Below are 15,497 nucleotides of genomic sequence, written 5' to 3'. Positions count from 1 at the left end.
AGAGTGGCCGCAGTTAAGGCATTCAGTGATTGGCTGTATAAAATCGCAGAGGCAGCGTCATTAGTGGTGGCGCCATCGTTTTACAAAACGGGCGCAGTTAATTCCCACAACAGTCGCCGCCCGGACAAGGGAGAGGCAGATGAGACTGGACCAGCACGAGGACAAACACGATCGAACGCGATCCATACGGAAGCAGCTCAGCAGCAAGTTCAACAGAGGTGCGTAGCTTGCGGCGATCCGAGTCACAACCCAGCACAATGTCAGGTATTCTCGAACCTTGACGCGGAGCACGGTGGCAGGTAATCAGAGCGGGTAAAGCCTGTTTCTGCTGCCTCAAGGTACACCGGAATAGATGCCGAACCGGGAACTGTGGAATTAACGGCTGTACAAGGAGACACCATGAGTTACTTCATACGGAATATGTTCCCAACACAATCGGCCAAGACAGACCACAGAGTCACGTGAGTACGCACAGAGACGACAACCACGGAAGTCAGTTCTTTCGCATCATTCCAGTCAAGCTGCATTACGGCAGCAGGCAGGCTGAGATCTACGCCTTTCTAAATGAAGGATCATCCGTGACCTTAGCAGATGCATCCGTATTCCAAAGACTGGGAATACAAGGCCAGGCAGCGCCAATGTGTTTGCAGTGGACCGCAGAGACGACTCGACTCGAGAGTGGATCCGTAAAGGCATCCGTCCAAATCTCGGAAATGAACTGCGATAAGGTTTACTGGTTGAACAACGTCCAGACCGTTCAGATCCTAGCACTACCGAGATAGACAGTCAACATGAAGGAGCTATGCGACAGATTCCGCCATTTGAAAGACTTGCCGCTACGGTCCTACTCTGCCCAGCCGACTTTGCTAATCGGAACCAACAACTGGAAGCTAGCAGTCCCTAGCAAGATCCGCGAAGGAAAATGGAACGAGCCGATAGCATCGAAGTGCATGCTAGGATGGAGCATCCAAGGATCGGCGAACCCACAACGATCCATTTTCATGCACCACTGCGACTGCGACTGGCAAGAACTCCATGATGACATCAAGGAACATTTCAACCTGGACGCACTCGTACCACGAAAGCTGCACTCACCTGAAGATGAGCTGGCAGTGAAGATACTGGAAAGCACCTGCCAAAAGAAGTCCGGAAAATATGAAGTTGGACTTCCGTGGCGCGGTGGTATCGACAAACTCCCTGAGAGCCGGAGTAACGCTCTGAAGCAGCTTATGGGATGCAGCCGCAAAGGCACACGGATATGCGCTAAATGACTACCTACTCAGAGGACCAGATTGCCTGAACCCACTCATAGACGTCTTGCTAGCCTTTCGGGTCAACAAAATAGCGATTTGTGGCGACATTGCGGAAATGTTTCACAGGATCAACATTCGCGAGGAGGATATGCATGCACAGCGATTTTTGTGGTATGACAAAGGCAGCGACAAAGTAGACACATATGTCATGCGAGCAATGACTTTTGGGATTAGCTGCGCGCCGTTTATAGCGCACTTCGTTCGAGATAAGAACGCGGAAATCCACCAAGAAGAGTTCCCATTGGCCTTAAACGCCATCCAAAGGGCGCACTACGTTGACGACTTCATCGATAGCATGAGGAACGAACAGGAGGCCATCCAGATCACCAGAGAAGTCATAGAAGTACATCGCAGAGGCGGATTCGAGATCCGTAACTGGTCGTCAAATTCGGAAGAAGTGCTCAAAAGCTTGCAGGATAATGGCAACGCTGGAACCCAAAAGCCCGTGGATTTTTGTGCAACAGAAAAGATACTTGGCATGTTCTGGGACCCACATAATGACATGTTTAAATTTATCTGCAGATGTTCAAGGCTGAAGCGTGATGTTCTGGCGGAAAACGCAGTTTACAAGTGAGAAGTGTTACAAGTTTGGATGTCGATCTTCGATCCATTGGGATTTTTATCATACCAAACGATTGGACTAAAGATACTCCTCCAGTGCATATGACGGCGAAAAATTGAATGGGATCAATAGCTACCAGAGGATTCTAGAAGAATGGCGCCAATGGGAAAGCATTTTGCAAGACATAAAAACTTTCGAGGTCCCTAGATGCTTTTCCCCAGCCACATCGGAGCCATGTCAAGTTGGACTCCATACATTCGTCGACGCCAGCGAGCAAGCATATTCTGCAGTCTGCTACTTGCGCGTGGCAACGGATGACAGAGTCGGCGTATCTTTGGTAATGGCGAAATCTAAGGTGGCACCTTTAAAACCACTTTCGATTCCGCGTATGGAGCTGCAGGCAGCAGTTATGGGAGCACGCTTAGCCCAAAAGGTGATGAGCACACGCAACCTACGAATTGATAACGCCACATACTGGTCGTGAGGTTGGAGGTCGAAGCGGACAGACGCGTAGTGTGGCGCTCCCCGAAGCGCAAGCCGCATATAGTGCCTGCGCGAAACATAGTTTTACATAAAGGTGCTCATCAGGTGCGCGAGGGTCTTACCTCGAGGCACGTTTCGAAACGCCCTAATCCGGGTTCATCCGACGCGTCCGGATTGATGGCGCCAACGCTAAGGTAAGAGACGGGGAGATCACTTTCTCTTCCGGTCACTCTCTTCGCAGCTCTGTTTACTAATGCAGCCCTGACAGTGTGGGGCAACGAAGACGGATGGGCGGTAGACGCCGATAGATGGCGCTATCAATTATATTTATATTTATATTTATATTTATATTTATATTTATATTTATATTTATATTTATATTTATATTTATATTTATATTTATATTTATATTTATATTTATATTTATATTTATATTTATATTTATATTTATATTTATATTTATATTTATATTTATATTTATATTTATATTTATATTTATATTTATATTTATATTTATATTTATATTTATATTTATATTTATATTTATATTTATATTTATATTTATATTTATATTTATATTTATATTTATATTTATATTTATATTTATATTTATATTTATATTTATATTTATATTTATATTTATATTTATATTTATATTTATATTTATATTTATATTTATATTTATATTTATATTTATATTTATATTTATATTTATATTTATATTTATATTTATATTTATATTTATATTTATATTTATATTTATATTTATATTTATATTTATATTTATATTTATATTTATATTTATATTTATATTTATATTTATATTTATATTTATATTTATATTTATATTTATATTTATATTTATATTTATATTTATATTTATATTTATATTTATATTTATATTTATATTTATATTTATATTTATATTTATATATTCATAATCTTTTTTTTTGAAACCCCCCAAACCTTTAACCCCCCTCCCGGCAGCGGGAGCAAAGAATACTATCGGAACAAGCTCTGGTTTGTCGTAAGAGGCGACTGACAGGGCAGGGGGATATCCCTGCAGGTAAGCAGGGAAAGAGCTACTCGCAACCTTTCTCCATAACCCGAAAGGCCCCCTCCAAAATAGCGAGATAGCGACCAGGGCTGAGTCCAGTAAAGCCCTGGGATAGGTAACTGGAAAAAGGATTTTGAGACGACGAACCCTGGGCTGACGGACAGCTGTATTCTGGCACCTGAGTACGCGGAGTGAACTCCCGCCGAAATGGCTGCCAGGCTAATGCAGCTTCTGCCCCCGTCCCGCTAAAATTTGGCAAGTCTCGAGGAAACGCTCCTTAGGTGTCGCCACTAAGCTGGCCGTGCAGGCTCAGATGAACCATACCTGACCAACGCGGATCTGGTTCTGAACTCTACACCTCGTAAGGGCTAGAGTCAACCCTAGCATGGACCTCACTGCGCGCAAAGGCAACCATGGGATCAAGGACGCGACTGCATAACACCTAAGGACAACGGCTCAGGAGTTGGGACCCATTAAAATGAGTATTACCACAAATCAGAATACAGTTGGAGAGGCGGCTTTCGCAAAAAGCTGCAAAATTGCAAGATCTCCCAGCAGCAAGCTGGGGGGTACCCCTCCTATTTCAGGAATCCGAGTGGACCAGAACAGGAGTAAAAATCAGAAGGCCGGAGACGCAACAACACTGCAGGAACTCGGGAAGGAGATCGCGCAGCTAGTGGAGATGCTGGAAGATGGCAAAAGGAGGTCCATCCACCAGCCAATGAGGGACACCATAGAGAGCATCCGAGCTCTCTACGAGCGACTGGCCGCTCAGACGGACGAGCAGGGACGAAAGAAAGCGCCTAAATCCCACCAGGCGTCACAAACATCGCCCCTTTTTCGACCAGCAGCGGAACCCAGGAGGAAAGGAACAGGCCCAGATCCCCCCAACAACAAGAAGAGCAAGAGGGAGACTTCGCAGGCGGCGACTCGAACGAGGGAGGAAGCCAGGGCACTAGGGCAGACCGTGGAACCTGGAACTCAGGCGAGCAAGGATGCCCAGGAATGGAAGCTGGTTGGCCCCAAAAAGAAACTGCCGATGAAGCAGCGGGCAACAAGCTTAATTCCCAAGGAGAAGCCAAGGCCGGACGCACTGGTCATCACGGCTAAGGGCGAATGTAGTTACGCCGACATCCTGCGACGGGTGAAGCAGGACAAGAAGCTGCTCCAACTGAAGAAGTCAGGGGAGGAAACAGCAGCTTTCAAAGCCCTGGTCTCGGAATCGGTAGGTGACCAGGTGGAAGTGCGCTCCTTGTCGCACAAGATAGAAATCGAGTGTAGGGATCTGGACGAGATCACAACAAAGGAGGAGGACTCTGAAGCAATTGGAAAGATGGTGGAATCTCCAGGGGTGCCGGTAAGCGACATCCTTTTAAGGAAGGCTTTTGGCCAGACGCAGACAGCCATAATCAGACTGCCTGCCGCGTGTGCCCGTAAAGCAACGAAGAGAGGCTGGTTGAAGGTAGGCTGGGTGCGGTGCAGACTCAGGGAAAGGACCAGAGTCATAAATTGCTTCAGATGCCTCGAGTTTGGGCACATGGCGAAACAGTGTCAGAGCGCTATCGACCGCTCACGAATGTGCAGGAGGTGTGGCAAGGACGGCCATATGGCAAAAGACTGCGCGGAAGAACCTAAGTGTGCGTTCTGCAGCCACGCCGGGAAGGAAGCAGGACACATAGCAGGAAGTGGGAAATGTCCGATGTTTAGGAGCGCCCTCTCACAAAGGAAAAGCTAATGAAGTGCACCCAGCTCAACCTCAACCATTGCGAGGCGGCTCAGTCGCTGCTTAGGCAGGCGGTCAGAGACGAGCAGACACAGGTAGTCTTCATCTCGGAACCATATAGGAGCATCCCAGGAAACGGATGGCTGGCAAGCAGCTGCAAGGGAGCGGCTCTGTGGTCAACGGAGACGGCTCCCCAGGACATTAGGACATCCAGCGAAGGTTTTGTCCGGGCAAAAATAAAGGGGGTTACATTTTACAGCTGCTACGCCCCGCCAAGATGGGAAATCTCGCGCTTCCTAAGGATGTTAAGAAGTTTAGTTGCGGATGCAAGAGGCAGATCGCCGGTGGTTATCGGAGGGGAATTCAACGCCTGGTCCCCGGAGTGGGGAAGCCGAGCACCGAACGAGAGGGGTACCTGTCTCCTGGAACACTTCGCGGCACTGGACGTGGTTTTGGCCAATAGTGGCCAAAAGCTGACGTACAGCAAGGCAGGGCGGGGGTCTATCATCGACATCACCTTCGTTAGCAGCGCACTAATAAGGAGGTGCAACTGGGAGGTCAACGACGCTTTTACTTTCAGCGACCACCAGGCAATACACTTCACCCTTGGAGGGGTAAGTAGGAAACGGATTCCCAAGGTGACAGGACCGAAATGGAAGGACACGCGTTTGGACCGAGAAGCACTCTCAGTAACCCTGGAGACGCTGGACCGGACTTCATCATCCTCCCCGGAGGGAGCAGTGGAGGAACTCTCAGGATCACTAGCACACGCTTGCGACAGTGCCATGCCTAGGAGGAAACCCAACAGAAGAGGAGCACCAGTATACTGGTGGAATCAGGACATCCAGCAACTAAGGACCGCCTGCCTGCGGGCAAGAAGACGCTTCCAAAGGGCAAGAGTCTCAAAGGACCTAGCCACCAGAGCGGAGGAGTTCAAGGCAGCTAAGAGGGCCTTGAAACTGGCTATAAAAGCAAGCAAACGGGAATGCTTTAAAAAAATATGTGACGAGGCGGAGGTGGACCCATGGGGCACAGCCTACAAGGTCGTCATGAAAAGGATTAAAGGGCAAGATCACCTTAGACCAACATGTCCTACCTTATTAAGGAAAATAGTGGAGGCTCTGTTCCCAAAGCACCCGCCAAAAAGGGAGACAATACCAGCCGATGATGGGGAGCCGTGTACGCTAGTTACGGAGGAGGAGATCCGGAGCTACGCGAAAAAGATTAAGGCTGGAAAGACTCCAGGACCAGACGGAGTGCCAAATTCCGTCCTGAGGCAGGCCATGCAGGAGAAACCGGAGGTATTCGCTGAGACCTTCAACAAGTGTCTTCAGCACGGCACTTTTCCAAAAAAGTGGAAGAGGCAGAACCTCATTCTGCTGCCGAAAGGGAACAAGGCGACAGACGACCCATCAGGGTTCAGGCCCATATGTCTCCTAGACACGGTAGGGAAAGTCCTCGAGATGGCCATAGCTACTCGCGTCTCGAAATTCGCTGAGACCAAAGGAACGCTTTCGGTCAGCCAGTACGGCTTCCGTAAGGCGCGCTCCATGGTGGACGCCATCAAAGCCGTGACCGACACTGCGGAAGCAGCCATCGCGGGAACTCGGTGGAAATGGGGAGATAAGGAGTATTGCGCGATGGTAACATTAGACATCCGCAACGCCTTCAACTCGGCTAATTGGACACGTATCCAACGAGCCTTGTTCTTGGCAGGCACTCCTAAATACCTGCAACTAATTTTATCCAGCTACCTTTCAGACAGGACACTGCTGTACGACACGGACGAAGGTCCCAAATCCTATGAGGTGACTGTGGGGGTACCGCAAGGATCGGTTCTCGGGCCACTTCTTTGGAACATAATGTACGACGAAGTACTCAGGATCCAACTACCGACGGGATGTAAACTCATCGGCTTCGCGGACGACCTGGCGCTACTCGTGGTGGCGAAGGAAACCAAGGACGTGGAAACCAATGCGAACGAAGCAATACGGAGAATTTCAACATGGATGTCTGACTCTGGACTGGACCTAGCAGCACATAAAACGGAGGCAGTTCTCTTCACGAGCAGGAAGAAGGTGGAGTACATTACCATCCAGGTGGGCAATTGCGTTATGTGATGTAGTCGAAGGAGGCAATTAAATACCTAGGGGTAATGCTGGACAACAGGATGTCCTACGGAGCGCACGTGGAGTACTCCACCATAAAAGCGGCAAGGATCCAAGGAGCACTCTCAAGGATGCTGCCAAACGTGGGAGGCCCAAAGGTAGGCAGGAGACGTCTTCTAGCCAGTGTCGTCACGTCTGTCTTGCTGTACGCAGCGCCGATATGGGCTGCGTCAGTCAGAAGACATCAGGGGCTTAAGAAAAAGCTAGGGTCATCGTACCGACTAGCGGCCCTACGAGTCATATCCGGATTTAGAACCATATCCGAGGAAGCCGCCCTCGTTCTAGCCGGAATGATTCCCATTGATATTCTGGCTAATGAAGCGGAGGAAATCTACGCAGCCAATCGGCAACGGGGAAGGAACTCATCCCGAGAGGCCATTAAGAGGTCAGCCCGACAAGCGGCATTATCCTCATGGCAGGAGAGGTGGGACGCAACGACCAAAGGTAGATGGACGCACAGGCTAATACCAAACATCCAGGAGTGGATCGGAAGGAATAACGGTCAGGTTAGTTACCAGCTTACCCAGTTTCTTACAGGTCACGGGGGGTACAGAAAATACCTCTATAGATTCGGACACGACGAGAGTCCAATGTGCCCCAACTGCCCAGGAGCAGACGAGGACCCAGGGCACATCTTATACAATTGTAGGAGATACCGTGCTACCATCGGATCGCTACCAGATCCAGAGCAGCTCGTGGAATTCATGTGTAGCTCACAGGAGCAATGGAACTGGGTAAGCCAGTTGATAGATTATACACAGGGCGACTTAAGAAGACTCGAAAATGAACGTCGCTTAAGGGAGAATGCCTAGATTAGGCAACCCTTCCCCGCGAAGTAATACTTAGCAGTGGTACCGCGGGGTCTGTGGTGTGTGCGGGGGTTTCTTAGTACGTAGGCGCCGGCTAGACATGCCGGTGAATCGTGCATGCTATTGGTACGGGCCAATAGTACCTAGGATAGATTTTCACCTCAATGGCGCAATCCGAAAAAAAAAAAAAAAAAAACATACTGGTCGGACTCCAAGACAGTGTTGCAGTGGCTAACCATGGACCCCCGCAACTTTCATCAGTTCGTGATGCACAGAGTCGCCGAAATTCTGGAAACAACACTGGTCGAGCAATGGCGGTGGATTCCTTCAAAGCTGAACGTAGCAGATGGAGCTACCAAGGTCACCGGGCAAACCCAACAAGAGACGTGGATAACGGGCCCGGAGTTTTTGAAGACCGATGCGAGCCACTGGCCAATATCCAAGAAGCAGGAGAGCATCAACGATACCTCGGAGATCCGGAAGCATGTGATGACGACGCATTCGAAATCAGTCGTTATGTTCAACGCGCACGATTTGTCAAATTGGCGGCGGTTATACAGAGCAGTGGCGCTAGTACTCCTGTTCATTGATCGGCTGCGAGCGAAATGTGCCGGACGAGACATGCCAGCAACCACGACAATGGCTCATGTGGGCAAGGCAAGGATGCTGCTATACAAGCAATCTCAATCCATCGCCTTCGCAGCAAACGTTATCCGCGGGAACGGCGCTCATCAAGGGAAGCAGATTGGCCGGATTGAACGCGTACCTGGACAACGATGGAGTACTACGAACTAGAGGCAGATTGAACGCAGTTGACATAGCTGAGGACGCCATTATACTAGCTCATGGATGCCGGATAACCAACCTCATAGTTAGGAGCTTTCACGAAAAGTATCACCATCTCGCTCACGAAACTGTAATAAACGACATCAAAAATTCGTTTTATATCAGCCGGCTACGAGTACTGCACAAATCTGTGCGAAACACATGCCAACGATGCAAGATCGACAGAGCAGTTCCCAGACCACCCCAGATGGCACCGATCCCGAGGGCAAGAGTTGGAAGCTTCGAGAGGCCGTTTACCTATACAGGCGTTGACTATTTTGGCCCGTTATTGGTGAACGTCGGCCGGCGCAAAGAGAAGAGATGGGTAGCTCTGTTCACCTGTCTTACGTTATGCGCGGTGCATTTTGAGATCGCCCACAGTTTAGATACAAGTTCATGTATCATGTGCCTAGCCAATTTTATGGCCCTTCGAGGGACACCGAAGGAAATATTCTCTGACAACGGTACAAATTTCAGAGCCACGGAAAAAGCCGTGCGCGAGGAGCTGAAAAAGATCGAGCACGATAAGATCTCTATTAAGTTCGACGGCATAAAGTGGCGATTCAACCCACCAGGACCACCGCACATGGGTGGAGCATGGGAGAGACTCGTCAGGACAACGAAAGGAATCTTGAAGAACATTTGCCCAAGTTACTCTTTCAACGACGAGGGGTTGAGAAACGCACTGATGGAGGCGCAATTTATCATCAACTCGCGACCTCTCACGTTCGTAAGTTTGGATTCCGAGGATGACGCTGCCCTGACTCCAAACCACCTGCTGCTAGGATCAGCGAACGGATACAAGCCGCTGCCAAAAGAGGGAATGAATCTGAAGCGTAGATGGAACGAGCCTCAGCGCTTCGGAGACCGCTTTTGCCAACGATGGGTTAAGGAATATGCACCCGTGTTAACCAGGCGCACCAAATGGTTCGAGAAGGTGCCTCCAATCACCATCGGGAGCATCGTCGTAGTCGTGGATGAGCTTCTTCCCAGGAACCTGTGGCTAAAAGGACGCGTGACTGACGCAATGAAGGCCAACGATGGACAAGTTCGGCGGGTGACAATCAAGACGCAGCATGGTGCTATAGAAAGACCAGCAACAAAGGTAGCAGTTCTGGACGTCGGCTTGGAGAATGGTAACTGACCGCGGATCGGGATCAATTAAGGGGGAGGGAATGTTACCGCCGTCATAGAATTAAGTTTATATTTGAAAAATGAAATCGTTAAAATTAGTGTTGAATAATGTTAGAATAAGTTTTGAAAAACGCTAGACGTAAGCTTATCGATATACGGAAAAATGGCGGAAGAACGAGGCGTTTGCGATCGCTAGGTGAAGCTAACGAGGCGAAGCTAACAACCTCAACCATTGCGAGGCGGCTCAGTCGCTGCTTAGGCAGGCGGTCAGAGACGAGCAGACACAGGTAGTCCTCATCTCGGAACCATATAGGAGCATCCCAGGAAACGGATGGCTGGCAAGCAGCTGCAAGGGAGCGGCTCTGTGGTCAACGGAGACGGCTCCCCAGGACATTAGGACATCCAGCGAAGGTTTTGTCCGGGCAAAAATAAAGGGGGTTACATTTTACAGCTGCTACGCCCCGCCAAGATGGGAAATCTCGCGCTTCCTAAGGATGTTAAGAAGTTTGGTTGCGGATGCAAGAGGCAGATCGCCGGTGGTTATCAGAGGGGAATTCAACGCCTGGTCCCCGGAGTGGGGAAGCCGAGCACCGAACGAGAGGGGTACCTGTCTCCTGGAACACTTCGCGGCACTGGACGTGGTTTTGGCCAATAGTGGCCAAAAGCTGACGTACAGCAAGGCAGGGCGGGGGTCTATCATCGACATCACCTTCGTTAGCAGCGCACTAATAAGGAGGTGCAACTGGGAGGTCAACGACGCTTTTACTTTCAGCGACCACCAGGCAATACACTTCACCCTTGGAGGGGTAAGTAGGAAACGGATTCCCAAGGTGACAGGACCGAAATGGAAGGACACGCGTTTGGACCGAGAAGCACTCTCAGTAACCCTGGAGACGCTGGACCGGACTTCATCATCCTCCCCGGAGGGAGCAGCGGAGGAACTCTCAGGATCACTAGCACACGCTTGCGACAGTGCCATGCCTAGGAGGAAACCCAGCAGAAGAGGAGCACCAGTATACTGGTGGAATCAGGACATCCAGCAACTAAGGACCGCCTGCCTGCGGGCAAGAAGACGCTTCCAAAGGGCAAGAGGCTCAGAGGACCTAGCCACCAGAGCGGAGGAGTTCAAGGCAGCTAAGAGGGCCTTGAAACTGGCTATAAAAGCAAGCAAACGGGAATGCTTTAAAAAAATATGTGACGAGGCGGAGGTGGACCCATGGGGCACAGCCTACAAGGTCGTCATGAAAAGGATTAAAGGGCAAGATCACCTTAGACCAACATGTCCTACCTTATTAAGGAAAATAGTGGAGGCTCTGTTCCCAAAGCACCCGCCAAAAAGGGAGACAATACCAGCCGATGATGGGGAGCCGTGTACGCTAGTTACGGAGGAGGAGATCCGGAGCTACGCGAAAAAGATTAAGGCTGGAAAGACTCCAGGACCAGACGGAGTGCCAAATTCCGTCCTGAGGCAGGCCATGCAGGAGAAACCGGAGGTATTCGCTGAGACCTTCAACAAGTGTCTTCAGCACGGCACTTTTCCAAAAAAGTGGAAGAGGCAGAACCTCATTCTGCTGCCGAAAGGGAACAAGGCGACAGACGACCCATCAGGGTTCAGGCCCATATGTCTCCTAGACACGGTAGGGAAAGTCCTCGAGATGGCCATAGCTACTCGCGTCTCGAAATTCGCTGAGACCAAAGGAACGCTTTCGGTCAGCCAGTACGGCTTCCGTAAGGCGCGCTCCATGGTGGACGCCATCAAAGCCGTGACCGACACTGCGGAAGCAGCCATCGCGGGAACTCGGTGGAAATGGGGAGATAAGGAGTATTGCGCGATGGTAACATTAGACATCCGCAACGCCTTCAACTCGGCTAATTGGACACGTATCCAACGAGCCTTGTTCTTGGCAGGCACTCCTAAATACCTGCAACTAATTTTATCCAGCTACCTTTCAGACAGGACACTGCTGTACGACACGGACGAAGGTCCCAAATCCTATGAGGTGACTGTGGGGGTACCGCAAGGATCGGTTCTCGGGCCACTTCTTTGGAACATAATGTACGACGAAGTACTCAGGATCCAACTACCGACGGGATGTAAACTCATCGGCTTCGCGGACGACCTGGCGCTACTCGTGGTGGCGAAGGAAACCAAGGACGTGGAAACCAATGCGAACGAAGCAATACGGAGAATTTCAACATGGATGTCTGACTCTGGACTGGACCTAGCAGCACATAAAACGGAGGCAGTTCTCTTCACGAGCAGGAAGAAGGTGGAGTACATTACCATCCAGGTGGGCAATTGCGTGATGTGATGTAGTCGAAGGAGGCAATTAAATACCTAGGGGTAATGCTGGACAACAGGATGTCCTACGGAGCGCACGTGGAGTACTCCACCATAAAAGCGGCAAGGATCCAAGGAGCACTCTCAAGGATGCTGCCAAACGTGGGAGGCCCAAAGGTAGGCAGGAGACGTCTTCTAGCCAGTGTCGTCACGTCTGTCTTGCTGTACGCAGCGCCGATATGGGCTGCGTCAGTCAGAAGACATCAGGGGCTTAAGAAAAAGCTAGGGTCATCGTACCGACTAGCGGCCCTACGAGTCATATCCGGATTTAGAACCATATCCGAGGAAGCCGCCCTCGTTCTAGCCGGAATGATTCCCATTGATATTCTGGCTAATGAAGCGGAGGAAATCTACGCAGCCAATCGGCAACGGGGAAGGAACTCATCCCGAGAGGCCATTAAGAGGTCAGCCCGACAAGCGGCATTATCCTCATGGCAGGAGAGGTGGGACGCAACGACCAAAGGTAGATGGACGCACAGGCTAATACCAAACATCCAGGAGTGGATCGGAAGGAATAACGGTCAGGTTAGTTACCAGCTTACCCAGTTTCTTACAGGTCACGGGGGGTACAGAAAATACCTCTATAGATTCGGACACGACGAGAGTCCAATGTGCCCCAACTGCCCAGGAGCAGACGAGGACCCAGAGCACATCTTATACAATTGTAGGAGATACCGTGCCACCATCGGATCGCTACCAGATCCAGAGCAGCTCGTGGAATTCATGTGTAGCTCACAGGAGCAATGGAACTGGGTAAGCCAGTTGATAGCTTATACACAGGGCGACTTAAGAAGACTCGAAAATGAACGTCGCTTAAGGGAGAATGCCTAGATTAGGCAACCCTTCCCCGCGAAGTAATACTTAGCAGTAGTACCGCGGGGTCTGTGGTGTGTGCGGGGGTGTCTTTAGTACGTAGGCGCCGGCTAGACATGCCGGTGAATCGTGCATGCTATTGGTACGGGCCAATAGTACCTAGGATAGATTTTCACCTCAATGGCGCAATCCAAAAAAAAAAAAAAAAAAACATACTGGTCGGACTCCAAGACAGTGTTGCAGTGGCTAACCATGGACCCCCGCAACTTTCATCAGTTCGTGATGCACAGAGTCGCCGAAATTCTGGAAACAACACTGGTCGAGCAATGGCGGTGGATTCCTTCAAAGCTGAACGTAGCAGATGGAGCTACCAAGGTCACCGGGCAAACCCAACAAGAGACGTGGATAACGGGCCCGGAGTTTTTGAAGACCGATGCGAGCCACTGGCCAATATCCAAGAAGCAGGAGAGCATCAACGATACCTCGGAGATCCGGAAGCATGTGATGACGACGCATTCGAAATCAGTCGTTATGTTCAACGCGCACGATTTGTCAAATTGGCGGCGGTTATACAGAGCAGTGGCGCTAGTACTCCTGTTCATTGATCGGCTGCGAGCGAAATGTGCCGGACGAGACATGCCAGCAACCACGACAATGGCTCATGTGGGCAAGGCAAGGATGCTGCTATACAAGCAATCTCAATCCATCGCCTTCGCAGCAGAACTGAAAACGTTATCCGCGGGAACGGCGCTCATCAAGGGAAGCAGATTGGCCGGATTGAACGCGTACCTGGACAACGATGGAGTACTACATGGATGCCGGATAACCAACCTCATAGTTAGGAGCTTTCACGAAAAGTATCACCATCTCGCTCACGAAACTGTAATAAACGACATCAAAAATTCGTTTTATATCAGCCGGCTACGAGTACTGCACAAATCTGTGCGAAACACATGCCAACGATGCAAGATCGACAGAGCAGTTCCCAGACCACCCCAGATGGCACCGATCCCGAGGGCAAGAGTTGGAAGCTTCGAGAGGCCGTTTACCTATACAGGCGTTGACTATTTTGGCCCGTTATTGGTGAACGTCGGCCGGCGCAAAGAGAAGAGATGGGTAGCTCTGTTCACCTGTCTTACGTTATGCGCGGTGCATTTTGAGATCGCCCACAGTTTAGATACAAGTTCATGTATCATGTGCCTAGCCAATTTTATGGCCCTTCGAGGGACACCGAAGGAAATATTCTCTGACAACGGTACAAATTTCAGAGCCACGGAAAAAGCCGTGCGCGAGGAGCTGAAAAAGATCGAGCACGATAAGATCTCTATTAAGTTCGACGGCATAAAGTGGCGATTCAACCCACCAGGACCACCGCACATGGGTGGAGCATGGGAGAGACTCGTCAGGACAACGAAAGGAATCTTGAAGAACATTTGCCCAAGTTACTCTTTCAACGACGAGGGGTTGAGAAACGCACTGATGGAGGCGCAATTTATCATCAACTCGCGACCTCTCACGTTCGTAAGTTTGGATTCCGAGGATGACGCTGCCCTGACTCCAAACCACCTGCTGCTAGGATCAGCGAACGGATACAAGCCGCTGCCAAAAGAGGGAATGAATCTGAAGCGTAGATGGAACGAGCCTCAGCGCTTCGGAGACCGCTTTTGCCAACGATGGGTTAAGGAATATGCACCCGTGTTAACCAGGCGCACCAAATGGTTCGAGAAGGTGCCTCCAATCACCATCGGGAGCATCGTCGTAGTCGTGGATGAGCTTCTTCCCAGGAACCTGTGGCTAAAAGGACGCGTGACTGACGCAATGAAGGCCAACGATGGACAAGTTCGGCGGGTGACAATCAAGACGCAGCATGGTGCTATAGAAAGACCAGCAACAAAGGTAGCAGTTCTGGACGTCGGCTTGGAGAATGGTAACTGACCGCGGATCGGGATCAATTAAGGGGGAGGGAATGTTACCGCCGTCATAGAATTAAGTTTATATTTGAAAAATGAAATCGTTAAAATTAGTGTTGAATAATGTTAGAATAAGTTTTGAAAAACGCTAGACGTAAGCTTATCGATATACGGAAAAATGGCGGAAGAACGAGGCGTTTGCGATCGCTAGGTGAAGCTAACGAGGCGAGGGAAAACGACGAAGTTTTTTAGCTCGCGCGCCATGATTTGAGTTTAAATAAAGGAAAGAATAACAAAATCCATGTTTGCTTAAAAAATCGTGCATCGACCTCGCCCCGACCTCAACAAGCATCTAATCG

The 15,497-nt window shown here is 49.8% G+C and overlaps 2 protein-coding genes across 2 annotated transcripts; both read left to right on the top strand.

Annotated features, from left to right (window-relative positions):
• The first annotated feature begins 8,352 nt into the window (after nucleotides 1-8,352).
• On the top strand, nucleotides 8,353-10,084 carry LOC122322098 (uncharacterized). The gene is made up of 2 exons (XM_043213500.1): nucleotides 8,353-8,763; nucleotides 8,819-10,084. Exons 1-2 carry the CDS (start codon nucleotides 8,353-8,355, stop codon nucleotides 10,082-10,084), a joined length of 1,677 nt encoding a protein of 558 aa, XP_043069435.1.
• A 3,396-nt stretch (nucleotides 10,085-13,480) lies between these two features.
• On the top strand, nucleotides 13,481-15,163 carry LOC122322097 (uncharacterized). Its single transcript, XM_043213499.1, has one exon. The coding sequence runs from the start codon at nucleotides 13,481-13,483 to the stop codon at nucleotides 15,161-15,163; it is 1,683 nt and encodes a 560-aa protein (XP_043069434.1).
• The last annotated feature ends 334 nt before the right edge of the window (nucleotides 15,164-15,497 follow it).

This window comes from Drosophila bipectinata, chromosome 4 (assembly GCF_030179905.1).
Source record: "Drosophila bipectinata strain 14024-0381.07 chromosome 4, DbipHiC1v2, whole genome shotgun sequence".
NCBI classification, from domain to species: Eukaryota; Metazoa; Arthropoda; class Insecta; order Diptera; family Drosophilidae; genus Drosophila; species Drosophila bipectinata.
The sequence above is the reverse complement of the archived record's forward strand: the minus strand, read 5'-3'. Positions and strand labels throughout refer to the sequence as shown.

Excerpts from the sequence above, each read along its gene's own strand:
- LOC122322098 (XM_043213500.1), top strand. The coding sequence starts at position 8,353 with ATGGACCCCCGCAACTTTCATCAGTTCGTGATGCACAGAGTCGCCGAA. Across the intron at positions 8,764-8,818 it reads CAACCACGACAATGGCTCAT|CAAACGTTATCCGCGGGAAC; the intron begins GTGGGCAAGGCA and ends TCGCCTTCGCAG.
- LOC122322097 (XM_043213499.1), top strand. The coding sequence starts at position 13,481 with ATGGACCCCCGCAACTTTCATCAGTTCGTGATGCACAGAGTCGCCGAA.